At 43.4% G+C, this 20919-nt stretch overlaps 2 protein-coding genes across 5 annotated transcripts; one reads left to right on the top strand and one right to left on the bottom strand.

Moving 5' to 3' along the window:
- Nucleotides 1-378: 378 nt before the first annotated feature.
- Nucleotides 379-1802, top strand: tmem238a (transmembrane protein 238a). Its single transcript, XM_014201788.2, has 2 exons — nucleotides 379-523; nucleotides 996-1802. The coding sequence occupies exon 2, from the start codon at nucleotides 1006-1008 to the stop codon at nucleotides 1330-1332; it is 327 nt and encodes a 108-aa protein (XP_014057263.1). The 5' UTR covers nucleotides 379-523; nucleotides 996-1005; the 3' UTR covers nucleotides 1333-1802.
- A 420-nt stretch (nucleotides 1803-2222) lies between these two features.
- Nucleotides 2223-19636, bottom strand: LOC123743156 (C-Jun-amino-terminal kinase-interacting protein 4). 4 transcript variants are annotated; one of them, XM_045718790.1, is made up of 30 exons: nucleotides 19444-19601; nucleotides 19140-19185; nucleotides 18249-18410; nucleotides 18044-18162; nucleotides 17693-17887; nucleotides 17385-17505; nucleotides 15713-15783; nucleotides 15471-15538; nucleotides 15245-15314; nucleotides 14979-15151; nucleotides 14470-14711; nucleotides 14071-14128; nucleotides 13661-13813; nucleotides 13508-13544; nucleotides 13260-13387; nucleotides 13082-13135; nucleotides 12594-12734; nucleotides 12049-12184; nucleotides 8655-8741; nucleotides 8500-8547; nucleotides 7807-7948; nucleotides 7557-7599; nucleotides 7371-7451; nucleotides 7153-7220; nucleotides 5624-5772; nucleotides 5357-5528; nucleotides 5048-5161; nucleotides 4844-4942; nucleotides 3620-3724; nucleotides 2223-3546 (listed from the first exon to the last, which is right to left on the bottom strand). In XM_045718790.1, the coding sequence occupies exons 4-30, from the start codon at nucleotides 18140-18142 to the stop codon at nucleotides 3437-3439; spliced, it is 2964 nt and encodes a 987-aa protein (XP_045574746.1). In that variant the 5' UTR covers nucleotides 18143-18162; nucleotides 18249-18410; nucleotides 19140-19185; nucleotides 19444-19601; the 3' UTR covers nucleotides 2223-3436. The 4 variants fall into 4 exon arrangements, with proteins under 4 accessions (XP_045574746.1, XP_045574747.1, XP_045574745.1 ...); XM_045718791.1 differs by lacking the exon at nucleotides 19140-19185 and having other exon boundaries at nucleotides 19444-19636; XM_045718789.1 differs by having other exon boundaries at nucleotides 18044-18410.
- Nucleotides 19637-20919: the final 1283 nt, after the last annotated feature.

The raw sequence follows: 20919 nt of genomic DNA, 5'->3' as shown, positions 1-20919 counted from the left end.
CCAGGAACTCCACATCTGGCTTCGTCACCTGCAGGATCATGTGAGACCAGCCACCCGGACAGCTGATGTGGGGAAAAACTCATTCTGATTGGCTGGTCTCAGATGATTATGGCCTAATTCAATTATTTATTATTCCTTATATGAACTGTAACTCAGTAAAATCATTGACATTTGTGCATGTTGCATTTATATTTTTGTTCAGCATATTCATTAGAAATCATATTCCAAAATAAATGTCAGGGTGAAAAGAATTGAAAAGTAAAATATTGTTTGACAGATTATTCTTGCTTTCGTTTAGTGCTGCTCTGACCAAAGGACACCGGACCAATGATATTCGTCAGTGCAGAAATTTCAGGTGAGGGGGGAGTGGAGAGGTGTCAGGTAACATTATTCACTCATGAGTCACTGTTTTTACCTGCCAGTGAAGAACCGGAAGGATACAGTTTGAGTGGATTCTACTTACATTTTTAAGAGATAAATATTCAAAAGATACTAATCAAGACGCATTTGCACCTGTGATGAGGTGAGTATTAATCTGTTATGTTTTTCTGTGTTTAAATCCGTTTTTTTTTAACGAGCATCGAAACACAAAAGTGACATGGTTGTGCTGGGAGTATCATAGCGCTCAGGTGTGGCACCTGTTTTTCCTATGAATAAAGATACATTGAAGAGTATTGTAGGAACCTACAATGTTAGATAAAAAGTAGAAAAAAAAGGTGTAGGCCTAAATACACAGACACAGTAAATATTTAAATAACATACTGTAGTTATTTGACCATGGTTACATTATTTCATACATGCCTGTACTTTAATAGCTACAGAACATACTCGCCATGGTGTCATGTTTATGTTCATACAATATCCTCCCAGTCGACCAGTAGGCCTAGAGGGAACCCCCTATCATTGCCAGAGGTGACTCTATTGTGATTTTACTCTGAGCAATGTCAATGCACAAGATTTATGTCTCTCACCTTCCCCACCTCTCTGTCCCCCAGGTGAGTGACCATGGCGCACCACTATGATGGTCTGTCCCACTGTAAGCTGGCCCTGGCGTTTGCCATATTGATGGACCTGCTAGGTGTGTCTGCTCTGCTGGTGGGGGTCTTCGCCCCATTAGAGATTAAGGGACAGGACTTTGGGGACCTGCTGGTGTACTCTGGGGTTCTACTGATGCTCATGTCCCTGGGAGGATGGGTCATGTGGTACAGCGGGAACCTCGAGGGCCTGACCTCCAAGAAGGAGCTAGGGGGAACCATGGGTGCCATGGACCGGCTGGCCCGCTCCATCAGCCGCAGGATACGACTCCCCAGGAGCCACAGCAGCCCCTCATGATGCTTCATGGTCAGGCGTAGGAGAAGGGTGTGGTTGTAGTGGAGGATCCTCAGTGTCTCCATTAGACTAGACTATTGGCCCCTGACAGTCAAACTGCCTGGGGGTCTGGGAGCAGTATTGTTGGCATTGGGGGAGTGCTATTAAATGAACCAGGCTATGGCCCGTGATGTGAACGGGCAAAAGCGGGGTTGGGAGGAGCGCCCTTCTCAAATCAAACAGTAATATGCGCCGCTCGGTCATGTCATCAAGGCAGCCTATGTTCACATTTTCAAAGTAGTTTTCATTAGGAAAGCAGATAATGATTGCTTTTGATAGAAAGGCTTTTTGGTATGTGAAAACCCAGAATCCTACTCATTACTCTACGCGATTAACCTATGTCACTTTTTTATTGGAGCTGATGGGGAGGATGCTCGGTTCCAAAACTAATGTAATCAACGCTAACCCGCTTCACCTGGGGCAGGAATAAGATACATTTTTTTATAGAACTCCCTCATTCTTTAACTCAAGAGACTTACATACTGCTAGTTCACTAGTGTCAATTACAAGATGGAAAAACTGTTGGTCATTGCATTTTATTGTGACTTGACTAAAACTTGACTTTGCTAAAACACCTCTGGTAGATAACAGAATTGTACTGTCTGAATAGGATTTTAAATGATCAAGCATGGAGGCTATTCAGAGTTCACTTGGTTGGTTTGTTTAGGCTTGAATCTGTACAGAATTTGTCTTTATATTCATAAAAATCCATGTGTTAAGGTTTTCTTTGAATCATAATAGGGTTTTTGTATTACATGATAAAATTGTATTAAAACTAAAAAATAACCTACCATAGGGCATTTGTGAAGATTTGGGATGAAAAGTATTACATTACATTGATTTGAAAACAGATCTTTTATGAAAGTCTTTACAAAAGTTTATTTTTCATAGATTTAAGTAGATACATAGATTATCTTGCATAGAGTCCAGTTATGATTAACATTTTCAGACATGATTCACACACACAAACACACTTTCAAATACTGCATAAAATACTTTAAGTATCTTTTGAGACTTCCACTCCCTTATCGCTCAGCAAATGAAAACTTTAAACAAAAAACATTAACAAATCATATGTTTCACAAAGTCATGACGAGCAGACATAAGATCATTTCTCTGGGAGAAATACTAGCAGTTTTTTTTCTAGAATCTTTAAGAGGATTAGCCAATCATTTCAAAAGATTTGACACACACACACACACACACACACACACACACACACACAGAGAGAGAGAGATAAAGTGCAATTAGATTTACCCAGCATGCAATGGGAACTGAAGGCCAGGGTCTTATGCAACAATAGTTATTAGGAACCCAGCAGCTTCAACACTACATCTCAGTATCAATGTAAACGAGTTTGATCCAACGTAATGGAATGATGAATCTGAGTGTGCATGTTTTGTGGTAAAAACAAACCCAAACCATTCTTAACTGACCAACCAAAAGTCAGAGACGCTTACTGTAAAATACTGACTGACTAACCTAAAGTCAAGACTCTTACTGTAAAATACTTTGCTACAGTGATGATGATATTTATATTTGAGTCATTTAGCAGACGCTCTTATCCAGAGCGATTTACAGGAGCAATTAGGGTTAAGTGCCTTGCTCATGTGCATAGACCGATTTTTGACCTAGTCGGCTCGGGTTTTCGAACCAGCGATCTTTGGGTTACTGGCCCAACGCTCTTAATAGCTAGGCTAGCTGCTGCCCATATATGATTACCATGATGAGGAAACATGTTTCACAAAAAACACAAAACATTGTACAATGACTAATCTCACAGCAACGATTGTCAAATCACATTAAGGCACACATAGAGGAGACTGGGTTAACCAGGTGAAAGGTTTAGTCAAGGGGATGAGGGTAGCAACTGGATAACAGAGTGAGACAAGAAGGATTAAGCTGTGATGTCTTAATTTAATCCCAAAATTCTAGAACAAAAATCCAAATGGAACTCCTAGTGAATGAAGCCCATTAAAACATGGCTCCCATTTGTACTTCCTGGTCTCTTGTATGACATCTCTGTCTAATCCTTCCTTGTCTCATTCTAGACTGGATGTGGGTGTGGTCATAGGGCGGAGCTGGGCAGGGAGGGGGTGGGGGTCTGCCAGATGATCATGTGACTGCGGTCTGATCGCAGCGGAGCAGCTTCGGGTGCGCCGTCATTCGTGTTGTCGCCTGGGAAAGGTAAGAGGGAGACAGTCAGTCAGACAACCACTCTAATGACAACCACGTGATATCCTCAACTCACCGATGCGGAAGTTGATGTAGCCCTCTCCTCCACTGAGGATGAGCTGAGAGGTAGAGACCAGAGTCACAGCACCGCCTCCTATTGTAGAGGAGCTGGTCACACAGCCTGGGGAACACAGATATAGAATACTAATAACCATGTAAAAACTGCATAGTATCACAATATAATACTGTCGAATAACCATGTAATAACTGCATAGTATTTAATACTGTAGAACAGGGCTATTCAACTATATTCCTACTGGGGACAGATGTAAAAAGGTTAATTGCAAGGGGGATGGACATTTTCCTCACGCAATTAATGTTCGGAAGAACTGTATAAAAAAAGCAACGCACATCACCAATAAAGCACTTTTCTCCAAATTAAATGTTGCTAAAAATAATTAGGAAAGAAGTGGAGGGCGCCCAATCAATGTGAGTCGAGGTGCAGCCCAAAAATGCTCATCATTGAAAAGGAAGTCACAACACTCGCTCATCATTTTAACGATTAAAAGCTTGTTAAACGTAATTAGGTCATTTTAAAATCTGAAAACTAAGCATCTTAATAAAGAACACAAAGATATGTAAAATCAGGTGATGCCAAATTCCAGTCTGAAGGAAGGAAGCTTTGAATTAATTTCCCCACAGTCATTAGGTGCATTTATTTGTCCCACTCCCTTCTAACAAGTCCTTGTGAGCATCAGAGAGGGAAACAGAAGGCATGTAGTGTTCCTGAGAGTCGTAGCTTTCAGGAATGGGGTCATAACATGTTGTAGCTTAAACCGTTGAAACACTAGAGCCAAATTCATATGAAGAAAAAATAATCAACATGCCACATAGGCACTAGAAACTACAAAAAACACTAGAAACTACAAATAGCACTAGAAACTACAAATAGCACTAGAAACTACAAATAGCACTAGAAACCACAAATAACACTAGAAACTACAAATAACACTAGAAACCACAAATAACTCTAGAAACCACAAAAAACACTAGAAACTACAAAAAAACCACTAGACACTACACTATAGACAACCACCATAGTGCGTGTCATTTTGATACTGAACGTCGGATTTTGGAGGGGATTTCTTTGCAGATCTTTGATTAATGTTCAGAATTGATCAAAAGGCCAGGGTAAATGAGCCGGATATGGGCCGTGGGCCGCCAGTTGAATAGCCCCGCTGTAGAATAACTGCATTGTTACACAACAGTGAATGAATGAACAACGATAAGAGATTTTCACCAGGTGCAGCAATGATGAACTTGACAGCCTGGCGGTGTCCATGGTAACACAGTTGTGCTGCCGCCAAAGAGCAGTATGGTATAGAGGCAGACTCTGAACCTATGGAACGCAGAGAAGAAGACAATTGAGATGTGACCAGTGTAAGGGCATTATCTCTCAGGTCATTCTGTTGTTGACTTCTGGGGACCAGAGGTCAGTACTCACTGAGAGACACAGGGATGGAGAAGATGGCGCCACTTCCTGTTCCCACCCACAGCCGGCCAGAGATGAAGGTGAGGGACGAGATCTGCAGCGGAGAGAGAGACAAGAAGGCAGGGCCTGGAGGAGACAGAGAGCCAAACAGTCAGGAACTTAGCCATTCAGTTTTTGGGTTGAGGAGGTAAGGATTGAAGCATAATTTAAGAAAATGTATTCAAAGTTGTACATTAACTTCTATATGGGCCATTACATGCTCACATCAGCAATATAAACATGAACAGATTCATGAACTGAGAATCCTGTTCCTGCTCCTACCCAGTGTTTTGGTGACCAGAGGGGTCAGATCCACATCCTGCAGGGGCCGGCCAGTGGACCAATCAAAAAGCCTGAGTGTAGGGTCGAGCCGGCAGGACGTCCACACACCACTTCCTGCCGCACACAGGAAACGCACCTGCTGCTCACTGCGCTCCGAGACGGTTAAAGTTTGCTGAAAGAGAGAGGTGGGAAATATAGACAAAATAATACAAAGTACAAACCATTCTGAATTCATACACAATATTTTCAGGTTCGTCAAACTCTTACCTCCACTTTTCTATTCTCGACATCGACCACATGAACCCGATTCCAGTATCCTACCCATAAGCCTGCCCCCTTCGCTAGGCAACAGCAAATGGGCTGCAGTGGAGTTGATCCCAGAGGCAAAACCTCATGTGATTGGAGATCCCATCCACCTGTCAAATATAGTGATGATTAGTCATCATCAGTCTCTTAGAATAACAGGTTGTATCTGGTCATGGATAGATGGTATGCAGTTTGTCAAATTGACATCAAAATGGTACCACTTCTTCCCTCCTTTCCTTCATATGCACTGATATGATCCTGACAGTAGCCTGACCTGATCCTGACAGTAGCCTGACAGTAACCTGACCTGATCCTGACAGGAACCTGACCTGATCCTGACCATAGCCTGATCTGATCCTGACAGTAGCCTGACAGTAACCTGACCTGATCCTGACAGTAGCCTGACAGTAGCCTGCCCTGAACCTGACAGTAGCCTGATCTGATCCTGACAGTAGCCTGATCTGATCCTGACAGTAGCCTGACCTGATCCTGACAGTAGCCTGACCTGATCCTGACAGTAGTCTGACAGTAACCTGACCTGATCCTGACAGTAGCCTGACAGTAACCTGACCTGATCCTGACCATAGCCTGACCTGATCCTGACAGTAGCCTGACAGTAGCCTGCCCTGAACCTGACAGTAGCCTGATCTGATCCTGACAGTAGCCTGATCTGATCCTGACAGTAGCCTGACCTGATCCTGACAGTAGCCTGACCTGATCCTGACAGTAGCCTGACAGTAACCTGACCTGATCCTGACAGTAGCCTGACAGTAACCTGACCTGATCCTGACAGTAGCCTGATCATAGCCTGACCTGATCCTGACAGTAGCCTGACCTGATCCTGACAGTAGCCTGACAGTAACCTGACCTGATCCTGACAGTAACCTGACCTGATCCTGACAGTAGCCTGACCTGATCCTGACAGTAGCCTGACCTGATCCTGACAGTAGCCTGACCTGATCCTGACAGTAGCCTGACAGTAACCTGACCTGACCTGATCCTGACAGTAGCCTAACAGTAACCTGACCTGATCCTGACAGTAGCCTAACAGTAACCTGACCTGATCCTGACAGTAACCTGACCTGATCCTGACAGTAACCTGACCTGATCCTGACAGTAGCCTGATCATAGCCTGACCTGATCCTGACAGTAGCGTGACAGTAACCTGACCTGATCCTGACAGTAACCTGACCTGATCCTGACAGTAACCTGACCTGATCCTGACAGGAACCTGACCTGATCCTGACAGTAACCTGACCTGATCCTGACAGTAGCCTGACAGTAACCTGACCTGATCCTGACCTGATCCTGACAGTAACCTGACCTGATCCTGACAGTAACCTGACCTGATCCTGACAGTAACCTGACCTGATCCTGACAGTAACCTGACCTGATCCTGACAGTAACCTGACCTGATCCTGACAGTAACCTGACCTGATCCTGACAGTAACCTGACCTGATCCTGACAGTAACCTGAGAGGGGGAATTACCTGGGTTGTGCGAGAAGAATGCAAGCGTCCCATTGGCTAATCCAGCAATGACTTGACCATGTGAATACCTGAAGGGTTTAGAGTTGAAAGTAAACATAAATAAAGACAAAACATGCAATATTCAAACTGGTACACAATTATCCTTTCAGATCTAGTCATCCAAGTGTCCAACTGTAGGGGCTTGCGGTCTATATCGGACTGGGTACAGATGTACTCACGTGAGAGAGTGCACACCCTCAGACAGAGAGATAGACTGCAGACAGCGCCTCCTAGCTGTGGACGCGGAGTGGACCAATACACTGGGAATGGAGGAAGAAAGAGAAAAAGAGAGGAGAGGGAGAATGAGCAACTGTCAACTGTTTAACATATCATGGAACAGCATGGTTCTGCTTTCCACACCTCACCTTCCTTCCTGAGTTCCAATCCACACAGTTCCTGAGGTCTCACCTGATGACACAGAAACAGAACAGAGACGGTAAGCTGATAGCATTGCCAGTGTTTAAAGCATTGTTAATGGAAATAACTAGTTGAGTGATGATTTGGAAATGATGGTGGCTATGGTTAACAAGTCTACAGAAATCTAAAATTGGTAAGCTGATCCTAGATCTGTGCCCAAGGGTAACTTTTACCCGGAGAGTAATAGATAGCACTGACCAGTAGGGGGCACAGCACAGATGCATAGGGCGGGCGAGGTGGGCGGGAGGCTGAACTGATCCAGCACCGTATTGGACCGTGCAGGGTTGATCACTGTGACATCACTACTGGAGGCGGGACCCGAGACCACCCACACAGCACACTGACAGAGTGGATGGAAGAGAGAGGAGTGATGCCTACTACTGAAAAATGACAGCTCAACCCCTAGCCCAGTGTTTCCTAAACTTGGTCCTGGAGACTCCAAGGGGTGCACGTTTTGGTTTTTGCCCTAGCACTGCACAGCGGATTCATATAATCAAAGCTTAGTGATGAGTTGATCATTTGAATCAGCTGTGTGGTGCTAGGGCAAAAACCAAAACCTCTTGGGGTCCCCAGGACCGAGCTGGGGAAACACTGCCCTAGCCCCTACCCACAAGGCATATGTGTGGAGACCTAAAAAGGTTTGGATGGGTGTAAACAGTATTCTAAACAACATGGTTCCATCTAGCCTGTCAGTGGACATGGAGCAACTACCATATTGATTCTACCTATCAAACCTCTCAGATCTACAAGAAGTGCCAGTAAGAGCTAGGGGTCGATTTGGCATTGAGAAAACCATTGGCATGACATGGTCTGAAAATGGTGGTTAGATGGTACTGCAAGTGGTAGTTACTGTGACTAGAACTAGTAAATTGACGGTAATGACCACCTTACCGTTGTCTCGCCTGAGATCTCAGGTGTGACAGCAACAGCACAGTTTAGCTACAGAGAGAAAACACAAGTTAGGGACTGTCTTCTGGGAAAAGACTGTCTGGGTTAAAAACCATAGCACTGATTGTATAGACATGTTTGTGAATAGTATGTCCTACCTTGGCTGTAGAATCTCTCTGGTCCAGCAGTCTGAGCTGCACTAGGACAGGCACATCTTTGGGCTCAGGGGTCGGCTCTGAGGAATCCTGCAATAATCCCACACAATATACTGTATGTACCAGATTAAGGGTTGTGTCTACTTCCACAGTCTGTGTGAGTATTTTCACCTCCAAAGTAAATACTGTGCCAGTACAGTGTCTTCAGAAAGTATTCACACCCCTTGACTTTTTCCACATTTTGTTGAGTTACAGCGTGAATTTAAAATGGATTCAATTGAGATTGTGTGTCACTGATCTACACATAATACCCCATGTCACAGTGGAATTATACAAATAAATTACAAATGAAAAGATGAAATGTCTTAAGTTAATATGTATTCAACCCTTTTGGTATGGCAAGCCTAAATAAGTTAAAGGAGTTAAAGTGTTGCTTAACAAGTCACAACTTGCATGGATTCACTCTGTGTGCATTCTGTTTTGAATGACTACTCCATCTCTGTACCCCACACATACAGTTATCTGTAAGGTCCCTCAGTAGAGTAGTGAATTTTAAGCACCGATTCAACCACAAAGACCAGGGATGTTTTCCAATGCCTCGCAAAGAAGGGCAAAAAAGCAGACATTGAGCATCCCTCTGAGCATGGAGAAGTTATTAATTACACTTTGGATGGTGTATCAATACACCCAGTCACCACAAAGATACAGGCGTCCTTCCTATCCCAGTTGCAGGAGAAGAAGGAAACCGCTCAAGGATTTCACCACGAGGCCAATGGTGATTTTAAACATTTACTGGCTGTGATAGGAGAAAACTGAGGATGGATCAACAACATTGTAGTTACTCCGCAATACTAACCTAAATGACAGAGAGAAATGAGGAAGCCTGTACAGAATAAAATAGTCCAAAACATGTATCCTGTTTGCTATAAGGGACTAAAGTAATACTTTAAAACATGTGGCAAAGAAATTCATTTTTTGTTCTGAATACGAAACATTATGTTTTGGGGCAAATCCAAAACAACACATAACTGAGTACCACTCTTCATATTTTCAAGCATGGTGGTGACTGCATCATGTTATGGGTATGCTTGTCATCTGCAAGGACTATGGAGTTTTTTAGGATAAAAGAAAATTCATAATAGAGCTAAGCACAGGCAAAATCCTAGAGGAAAACCTGGATCAGTCTGATTTCCAAAAGACACTGGGAGACAAATTCACCTTTCAGCAAGACAATAACCTAAAACACAATCCCAAATATACACTGAAGTTGTTTACCAAGACGACATTGTAACTAGGCCACTCAGGAACATTCCGTTTTAACTTAAATAAACTTGAAGATGCCAAAACTTTAAAATGTCTGTCTAGCAATGACCAACATGACAGAGCTTGAAGAATTTTTAAAAGAATAATAAAATGGGCAAATAGTGTACAATCCAGGTGTGCAAAACTCTTAGAGATTTAGCCAAAAATACAATTTATAATCTCGCTAATAATCGCTGCTCAAGGTGATTCTAACATGTATTGACTCAGGGGTTGAATACTTACGTAATCAAGATAGATTAGTGTTTTATTTTCCATAAATGTTTTACAAATATTAAAATTTTTCTCCCACTTTGACATTACAGATTATTGTTTGTAGATTGTTGTCAAAGAATGACAGTTAAATCTATTTTAATCCCACTTTGTAACTCAACAGAACGTGGAAAAGTCAAGGGGTGTGAATACTTTCTGAAGGCACTGTACAGTTGAAGTCCGAAGTTTACATACACCTTAGCCAAACACATTTAAACTCAGTTTCACAATTCCTGACATTTAATCCTAGTAAAAATTCCCTGTCTTAGGTCAGTTAGGATCACTTTATTTTAAGAATGTGAAATGTCAGAATAATAGTAGAGAGAATGATTTCTTTCTTTCATCACATTCCCAGTGGGTCAGAAGTTTACATACACTCAATTCGTATTTGGTAGCATTGCCTTTCAATTGTTTAACTTGGGTCAAACATTTCGGGTAGCCTTCCACAAGCTTCCCCAAATAAATTGGGTGGATTTTGGCACATTCCTCCTGACAGAGCTGGTGTTACTGAGTCAGGTTTGTAGGCCTCCTTGCTCGCACACACTTTTTCAGTTCTGCCCACACATTTTCTATGGGAGTGAGGTCAAGGCTTTGTGATGGCTACTCCAATACCTTGACTTTGTTGACCTTAAGCCATTTTGCCACAACTTTGGAAGTATGCTTGGGGTCATTGTCCATTTGGAAGACCCATTTGCAACCAAGCTTTAACTTCCTGACTGATGTCTTGAGAAGTTGCTTCAATATATCCACATAATTTTCCTACCTCATGATGCCATCTATTTTGTGAAGTACACCATTCCCTCTTGCAGCAAAGCACCCCCACAACATGATGCTGCCACCCCCGTGCTTCACGGTTGGGATGGTGTTCTTCGGCTTGCAAGCCTCCCCCTTTTCCCTCCAAACATAACGGTGGTCATTATGGCCAAACAGTTCTATTTTTGTTTCATCAGACCAGAGGACATTTCTCCAATAAGAACAATCTTTGTCCCCATGTGCAGTTGCAACCCGTAGTCTGGCTTTTTTATGGCGGTTTTGGAGCAGTGGTTTCTTCCTTGCTGAGTGGCCTTTCAGGTTATGTAGATATAGGACTCGTTTTACTGTGGATATAGATACTTTGTACCTGTTTCCTCCAGCATCTTCACAAGGTCCTTTGCTGTTGTTCTGGGATTGATTGTCACTTTTTGCACCAAAGTACGTTCATCTCTAGGAGACAGAACGCATCTCCTTCCTGAGCGGTATGACGGCTGCGTGGTCCCATGGTGTTTATACTTGCGTACTATTGTTTGTACAGATGAACTTGGTACCTTCAGGCGTTTGGAAATTGCTCCCAAGGATGAACCAGACTTGTGGAGGTCTACAATTTTTTTTTTCCTGAGGTCTTGGCTGATTTCTTTTGATTTTCCCATAATGTCAAGCAAAGAGGCACTGAGTTTAAAGGTAGGCTTTGAAATACATCCGCAGGTACACCTCCAATTGACTCAAATGATGTCAATTAGCCTATCAGAAGCTTCTAAAGCCATGACATCATTTTCTGGAATTTGACAAGCTGTTTAAAGGCACAGTCAACTTAGTGTATGTAAACTTCTGACCCACTGGAATTGTGATACAGTGAATTATAAGTGAAATAATAAACAATTGTTTATTATTGTCTGTAAACAATTGTTAGAAAAATGACTTGTGTCATGCACAAAGTAGATGTCCTAACCGACTTGCCCAAACTATAGTTTGTTAAAAATAAATGTGTGGTGGTTGAAAAACGAGTTTTAATGACTCCAACCTAAGTGTATGTAAACTTCCGACTTCATCTGTGTGTGTGTGTGTTTACCTGTGTGTGTGACAGCGGCATGCTCCAGCCATGAACCTGGCGTTTTCCCAGGGTTCCCCAGACATGGGAGCGGATTTCTCTGTACAGCTCCCTCCTCCTGACCCGAGGAGACAGGGCTGCAGCAGGGGAGGCACCACTGGGAGGAAGCGGGAAGAGGAAGAACAAAGGGGAAAAAGGGGCAGTGGGTGAGAGAGTGGTTTAAAAAGATGTACTGCTTTATGATAGTTACTAATGTAACCTATGGTAGTAGAGGTGAGTTCACTTCAAACCTTACAATGTAATGCACTTTGAGCAGTTGGAAAGAGCTCCATAGACATGTAATCCCATTATCATGGGGCGGCAGGTAGCCTAGTGGTTAGAGCATTGGGCCAGTAGCCGAAAGGTTGGTGGATTGAATCCCTGAGCTGACAAGGTAAAAATCAGTCGTTCTGCCCCTGAACAAGGCAGTTAACCCACTGTTCCTAGGCCGTCATTGTAAATAAGAATGTGTTCTTAACTGACTTGCCTAGTTAAATAAAAGTTAAATAAAATAAAAATCAACGTACTCTGTCTGAGTTGTACTGACAGCCAGTTGCCGTGGAGACCCCATTGGTGAGTGAGTGAGGGACGGGGACGTCGGCAGGACCAGCGCTAGCGCAGCGGACGGAACCAAGGGGTTCTTGTTCAGGCCAAACAAACGGTTGAATCTTGAACGGACAGAGAGACAGTTAATGGTTAATTTGACTGCAATGGACCAAAAACTCTGCCCACCTCACAGGAATACAATAACTCTTACACATAACTTTCCCATAGGCACTCTGGTCATGTGCTTGGGCTATAGACTGTGTAGCCACAGGTAAATATGAACAGCTATTGAGCTAAATGTTGTGAAGCCAGGGCAAAGACAAATATGTGTGGATGTGTGCCTGTTATCAGTTCAAGGTTTAAAGTGGAGAAAGTGGTTAACAGCATCTGTGGACTTCTTCACTGCAATAATTGCCAAATTAAAAACAGTCGTCTTTTCCTTCCTGATTCTTCACTCCCTCGCTCTCACCTTCTCCACACACTAGTCCTTTCTCTCTCTGTGATCCTCTCTTCTTGGGTGGCCCTGAAAAGAAGGGATGACTGATGTGAGATGGAGAGAAATGAGTTATTCCCTTCTCCCTTTTCTACAGGACTATGAAACCTCCTGTCTGTCTACTTCCATGGGGGAGACAGGCAGGTATGGTTACCGAATGGCCTGACTGCGTCTTACAGCCTCCTGCAGCTCAAACAAACGCTCCTTATACTGGTTCTTCTCCATGACAACACGGGACATCTCCGAACGAGAGAACCGACGCAGCGATATGGGCAGGGAGGACTATGGGTAACAGATTAACATTCTAGTTAGAGTACATCAAGTCCATTAGAGAAACAGAAAAAGGTTACAACACATCTATTAGCAGAATATAAAGAGACAACACAAAGAAAGCCCTCTTACATCATCTGATTTATTAGCTTCCAGTTCTTTCCGAAGTCTACAGAAAAGAAGAAACACACGCAATCAATGAATCACACCACATTAACAAATATTGTTTGTATACCTTTGTCTCATTCTGCCAACCATCAACGACCTGACACTAGAGTTGTGTACCTCTTGGTTTCCTCCTCCATCTCCTTCATCCTTCCCTCCAATCGGGTGACAGTCTCCAGGCAGGAAGTCACCTCCACTTTAAGAGCTGACCTCTCATTGGTCAGCTCCTCCACACGAGAGATCAGTGCTTTCCGGGCCGCATTCACTAACTCACTGGGAGAGGTAGAGGGAGACAGTGTAAGAGTGAGAGAGAGAGAAAATGAGAGATAGAAAGAATGCATAAGTAAGTAAACACAGTAAACAAAGGATCCATTGTGCCCAGTTTTACTTCAGGCCCAATGTGCACTCTGTCAACATATCTAAATGAAACAGAGGCATAGTGAATGGTAAGCCCCCTACACACAGAGTTAGTCACACAGGACTAGTCATAGTAGGGTAATAATAACGGTGGGATAAACGCGGGGACTTACTGGGTGTGTTTCAGTTCCTCATACTGAGAAAGAATCTCCTCAAACTGGTCGGTGCTGCCTGCACAGACAAGAAAAAACAGTTCTCACCACAAATAGCATTAACCCATACCTTAACCCAAAGTCAACCCTTTTCAGAACAACTAGCTTGTAATTGCTCACGCCAGTTCTCATGACATTGACACTTCAGTCCAGTCTAACTAGTGCCTACTGCCCAGCACTGCCTATGATACCCCCTCCATCTGCCTCAGCTCTTTCCCCCTAGCCTTCCTCTGGCTGTAAAATAGAGGTTGTATGTATTTTAAGAGAACAAAGGGCATACATTGCATCTTATGTTAACAACCAGTGCAGTGTTTCACTGCAAACAGGGGGCGTAGGTGTACCCTTGCCTAATGGCCGTACCTCTAACACTGGCCCCCTGGTCCACACTCTCTATGTATTCCCGACTCAGCTCTGACAGCTCTGAGAACACAGACTCCGTGTTCCTCAGCTCCCATTCCAGACTACCCATATCCTCCTCCTCTCCTTCATTCTCCTGCTTCGCTCCTCCTTCCTCTTTCTCCTCCTCTTCCTTCATTTCTTCCTCCATGCTGGTCTTGGTCTCGTCTCCGATTGGCTCTTTGGCATCTGCTCGGACCGGGGTGCTAGGGAACATGGGTAACAGAGAAAAGGTTGGGAGGGGGCAGCGAATGTCAGTTTGTCCAACAGTAAAGTATGTGTTGGGGAGATGTCCAATCAAAAGTCTTTCTGAACCATGACAGACCTGTGAAGGGAAGTAGTCTGATTTACAGTTAACTAGTTGTGGCTAACTTGGTTATGGTTATGAATGTGTAAAAGAAAAGCTTTCATGGTAATGCAATAAAGTCAGTCCAGTTCATCTTGCACTGTAATCACACACATACAGGACATACCTGGCCTTCATAAGGCCATGAAACTTCACCAGCTCAGGGGTGGAGCTTATGATGTCATTGATGAAGGACGCATCTCTGTCTGGCATTACAATGTCAATCACCCTATCATCCTTGGTTACCGGTTCTTCCAACAGGACAGAATCAGGAGGTGTTTCTGGCGTTCGATCAGTTAGCTGGAAAAGGGGAGGAGACAGTAAGGACAACTTCCGTAGAAATATACTACTGCTACAAGACAGAACAGAGGTTATCAAATCTAGAGAACGTACCTCCTGCCCGCTAACACAGGATTCTGACTGGCCCTGGGTAGATTGTGAATTCTTGGAGCGCACATGGTTACTAAAGACAGACAGGGCCCGTTGTGACATCATAATGCAGTGAAAATCAGAAACCATCAAATGAATGTACCACAGTGAAAGATTTCTTTAGAATGTAAAGACTGCATACCGTTCCATGTTGTTGTAGTCATATTAACTGAATTGAGTGGTGGCTAACCTTAGTGGAGATCCCTCTCTCTCTAGATCCCTTTTCCTTTCCAGCAGATCCTTATAACTGAGCACCAACTGAGAGAGAGTGAGAGAATGTGAAAATGGAGAGAGAAAAAGAAGGACAACAAGGAGGGACAGGGGAATAATAAAATACATTTCCAATGATGGACAGAAGCTGTTACTGATAGAAGAGTACACAGACGTCGAGTTCCAAACAGCCTCATCAGTCTAAACATGCTGTTGTCTGACCTTGTTGTGAGTGTGCTTCAGTGTATTCAACTCTCTGCCCAGTCCAGCCCTCTGTTCCTCCAAGGCCACCACTGTCACAGAAACAACACAACACACAGTAGCAATTAGCATTAGCGTCACATACAGTAAGTCTCAATGACGAAGGGAGCCAGTCAGATTCTGCCGTAGCCTACTTGCCATGGTCTTATCAAACATCCTCAGTTTGTAACAAAAAGGACGTGAATGAAGGAAGTGAATGAAATAATATAAAATAATCAACACAAACATGAAGAGGGTAAGGCATCAAAAGAGAGAGCGGGAAATAAATAAGATTGTTACAACACTGTACATAGTCATAATAGAACATTTGAAATGTCTTTATTCTTTTGTGAGTGAAATGTTTACTGTTAATTTCTTATTGTTTACTTCACTTTTTTAAAATTCAAATCAAATTTTATTTGTCACATGTGCCTATTACAACAGGTATACCTTACAGTGAACCGCTTACTTACAAGCCCTTACAGAGTCAATGTGCAGGGGCACAGGTTAGTCGAGGTAATTGAGGTAATATGTACATGTAGGTTGAGTTAAAGTGACTATGCATAGATAATAAACAGAGAGTAGCAGCAGCGGATGTTGTCTATAATCCATGGCTTCTGGCTGGGGTATGTACGAACAATCACTGTGGGGACGATATCGTCGATGCACTTATTGATGAAGTCAGTGACTGATGTGGTATACACAATGCCATCGGATGAATCCCAGAACATATTCCAGTCTGTGCTAGCAAAACAGTCCTGTAGCTTAGCATCTGCTTCATCTGACCACTTTTTTATTGACCGAGTCACTGGTGCTTCCTGCTTTAGTTTTTGCTTGTAAGCAGGAGTCAGGAGGATAGAATTATGGTCAGATTTGCCAAATGGAGGGCGAGGGAGAGCTTTGTACACGTCTCTGTGTCTGGAGTTGTTTTTTCCCTCTGGTTGCACATTTAACATGCTGGTAGAAATGAGGTTAAACGGATTTAAGTTTCCCTGCATTAAAGTCCCCGGCCACTAGGAGCGCCACCTCTGGCTGAGCATTTTCCTATTTGCTTATGGCTTATACAGCTCATTGAGTGCAGTCCTAGTGCTAACATCGGTTTGTGGTGGTAAATTGACAGCTACGAAGAATATAGATGAAAACTCTTGGTAAATAGTGTGGTCTACAGCTTATCATGAGATACTCTACCTCAGGCGAGCAAAACCTCAAGACTTCCTTAGATTTCTTGCACCAGCTGTTGTTTACAAATATACACAGACCGCCACCCCTTGTCTTACCGGAGGCAGCTGTTCAATCCTGCCGAAAAAGAGTAAAACCCACCAGCTGTATGTTATTCATGTCGTTGTGACTCGGTGAAACATAAGGTATTGCTGTTTTTAATGTCCCGTTGGTAGGATATACATGCCCATAGTTTGTCTATTTTATTATCAAATGATTGGTCCTATTAGCCAACGTACAATGGTAAAGGCAGATTACCCACTCGCCGTGGAATCCTTACAAGACACCCAGACCTATGTCCCCGATATCTTCATCTCTTTCTCCTGCGAATGACGGGGATGAGGACCTTGTCGGGCGTCTGAAGTAAATCCTTCGCGTCCAACTCGTTAAAGAAAAAGTATTCTTCCAGTACGGGGTGACCCAGTCAGACACTCACATTGGTCAGCCTGCTCTCTGGCCTTTTTCTCCAGTTCGTTTTCCCTCCTCTCTCTCTCCTTCTCTCTTCCTATCATCGTCCTCCGCTCCTGCTCAATCTGGTCATCCAACTCCAGATACCGCTAAAGGCAAAAAACAAACATGTATCAAAATGAATGAAACTATATGAAACATTTTATTTATGCATTTTAATCAACATCCTGAATTCACTGAGTTGAAAAGGAATTGACCCCAAACCCTGACTCCATATTACATTAGCATAAATAAAATAAAAAAATATAATCCATAAACACTTCCATCCCCTCTCACCTCCTGGCTCTCTCTCCTCAGTAGTTTCTCACTCTGGTATCTCTCCAACAGCTCATCTCTCTCTCCTTTCTCTCTCTCAGCCTCCTCCTCCCTCTCTCTGAGCTGGGCTCTGCAGCTGGCCAGGCCCTCCAGGACCCATACAAGGATGGGCACCAGGGACTCCACAACCCCTACGCCATGGGTCTCAATCACTGTCTGTAGCAGGGAAGGAGGGATGGGGGGTAGCATCAGATGAGTGTGGGTGGTGATGGAGAAGAGACAGAGGAATGAAAAGCCAGCTAGGAGATAGAGAGGCAGGAAAGGAGATAGAGAACAGAAAGCAGTTGAGTGGTGGATGTGATGTGCGTTTACCTGTAGTTCTGAGTACAGTTTCCCGGCCTCTTCACTCACAATGTCAGGGTCCAGATCCAGCTCCCCAGACCCACACACGATACTCTCTCCACACTCCATCCCTCTATCTCTCGCTCTGTCTATAAGCAAATGGGTCTCAGCTGATATGAGTATATGAACTGTGTGTCTGTCAATACACCTCTTCCTCTTATATATAAATACCTACCCAACTAGTTTATCTAGACCTCTCACACTCATGGCTACTCCCATTTCATCCATCTCTCTACTGTACATGGTCCTTCCTCCATTTCTACAGTAAATGACGCCCCTATTCTCCTTAATGCCTCTTCCTCTGCTCTAGCTTACGCTGATGTCTGGGGGGGGCATTCTGAAAGGGAGAGAAAAAAACAGAATCATAATCATTTCTACAATGTCAGTGGGAAATATAGGCTTGCAGGTACATACAACATGACTATTTTCAGAAGTAAAACCCCCTTTACAACAATCAAACCACCATCATCTGTTTCTCTTTCTGTTCTGTTTCCTGTCTCTCACTGTGAGGGACAGAATGTGAACACTAGACATAGAAGTGATACAGTGTGTATCGAGTTAGTTACTTTATTCACACTATGAATCTTGTCTACTTTTACATATGTCTGTTGCTCTCTCCAATAACAGGTTGTGCCGTTAGACAAGTGACTTGGCAGTATGCAGAATCAGAATGACTTAACATTTAGCATTACTAAGCAAAATGACTCCATGCACGGTTAGTAAGCCTACTCCTTTTAATTCACTCACACCGACTTAGGGTGTTTCCCAACCTGATTTGCCCTAGCAGGCGTACCTGTCCTCCTCACAGATCCCTCCTCCTGCCACCACCAGGCTCTTAACTGGGGATGAAAACACATGACAGTACCCACTACCCTGGTCTAGGCCTCACCCCTACAGGCAGTGGATCCCAAGTAACCTAGACCAACGTCTGGCCAGCCTTGTCCCTGGATATGAATATCACAGATGGGGTTTCTTTCTTGTTATTGTTGTGTTGTTATTCTAAAGTAACTGTCAGATTGTTATGCAATCTGTCCTCAAAAACGATTCAGAGTGTACAAACACTTACCACCTGTTGCTGAATTGGTAGTTTGTGTTGCTGGGTACTGTATGTACTACAAAAGCACACACACACACACACACACACACACACGAGATATTGAATGACAGCAACACACGGACGTCCAAAGAATAATCGACGATGCAGCCTAAGTAATAAACACCAACTCGATCTAGCCGGCCTGAAGTGCAATAACATGATGACTTATAGATCTTACGAGATCACCTTAATTTCATTTGACCAACTGTTTAGCCTACTGTAATTCGGAGAACTGAACCAAAACGTTCACTATGTCTTTTTATATGTTACTCACCTTTGAGTCTCTTTAGTTCCCAAAACGTGTATATCATTTGTTGAAACAGGTAATATTCCAGTAGTTCACTTTGGAGAAGATATCAATTTCTCCTAAAATGAGTTTAAAGAAGGGGGTGTAGTTTAATTGCGACTCATTTGATCGAATTCCTGTTCTGGCCTATCGGAGTGATAAGACTGTCTGCGGTGTCCAACCGTCGTGTACAAGAGGCGGGACATGGGCTGGTCTTGTTTTCAAGGGAGGAAAAAAAAGTTCGTAACTTGAACAATGACACGTGACGATGGGAACACTGAAGGGTTGTCAGGTGACCTTCTCTAATACCTGTCTGAATTTTTCACATATAACCTTTCACCCTTTAATCAAGTACAGCATAACTATGTGAACAACTGAACACTGCAGAAAACCAGCAGATGTTTGCAAAGACGTGGCCAGGTATCCAATTTCATATACAGCAGTCATTCTATAGGATCAGGTTGTGTTTTTACAGAACATCCTGCTGACTATGCGCTGAAATTGCAGGAAAAGTTTCCTTTCTACATGACATGAGTTACTACCGTAATAACAAATGGTTTAGGGAAGTGAAGGAAATGTGCCAGTGAAACTCAGTACTCTTAGGCAATTCATAGGCCTTTGCATGAACTATAGACAATGAAACTAGTTTTGAGTATTACTAGCAAGGGCATGAAGAATGAGTACAGTACATTCTCCAGCAGATGGAGACAAACACACATATGTCTTTGTCTCCTGTGTGTCTTTCGCTCTGTTTATCTGTATGTACACTGACTGTACAAAACATTAGGAACATCTTCCTACTATTGAGTTGCACCACTTTTTGCCCTCAGAACAGCCTCAATTCATCGGGGCATGGAGTGTTGAAAGCGTTCCACAGGGATGCTGGCCCATGTTGACTCCAATGCTTCCCACAGTTGTGTCAAGTTGGCTGGATGTCCTTTGGGTGGTGGACCATTCTTGATACACACAGGAAACGGTTGAGCATTGCAATTCTTGACACACTCAAACCGGTGCGCGTGGCACCTACTACCATACCCCATTCAAAGGCACTTCAATCTTTTGTCTTGCCCGTTTACCCTCTGAATGGCACACATGCACAATCCAATCAGCCTAGATGAAGGGGAGACAGGTTAAAGAAGGATTTTTAAGCCTTGAGACATGAAGTGGATTTAACAGGTGACATCAATAAGGGGTCATAGGTTTCACCTGGTCAGTTTATGTCATGAAAGAGCACACTCAGTGTTTTGTACACTCTGTCTCTCTCTCTCTCTCTCTCTCTCTCTCTCTCTCTCTCTCTCTCTCTCTCTCTCTCTCTCTCTCTCTCTCTCTCTCTCTCTCTCTCTCTCTCTCTCACACACACACACACACAGTCCTTTACTCCACCCTCCATCATAACCATAGGATGAAAGATCAAATTCTTTGAGAGGCTAGTTAAGGACTATATCATCTCCATATTACCCGAAA

Source organism: Salmo salar, chromosome ssa05 (assembly GCF_905237065.1).
Source record: "Salmo salar chromosome ssa05, Ssal_v3.1, whole genome shotgun sequence".
Taxonomy (NCBI): domain Eukaryota; kingdom Metazoa; phylum Chordata; class Actinopteri; order Salmoniformes; family Salmonidae; genus Salmo; species Salmo salar.
Note: the sequence above shows the minus strand (reverse complement) of the source record. Positions and strands in the feature narration are given on the sequence as shown.

What these genes read in the sequence shown, in the direction of transcription:
- LOC123743156 (XM_045718788.1), bottom strand. Translation starts at nt 19,480, where the DNA reads ATGATATACACGTTTTGGGAACTAAAGAGACTCAAAG. An exon ending in CCTGTGTTAGCGGGCAGGAG is followed by an intron (nt 15,152 to 15,244) that starts GTACGTTCTCTA and finishes CCCCTTTTCCAG; the next exon opens with CTAACTGATCGAACGCCAGA. An exon ending in ATTCTTCTCGCACAACCCAG is followed by an intron (nt 5,773 to 7,152) that starts GTAATTCCCCCT and finishes TATATTTGACAG; the next exon opens with GTGGATGGGATCTCCAATCA.
- tmem238a (XM_014201788.2), top strand. Translation starts at nt 1,006, where the DNA reads ATGGCGCACCACTATGATGGTCTGTCCCACTGTAAGCTGGCCCTGGCG.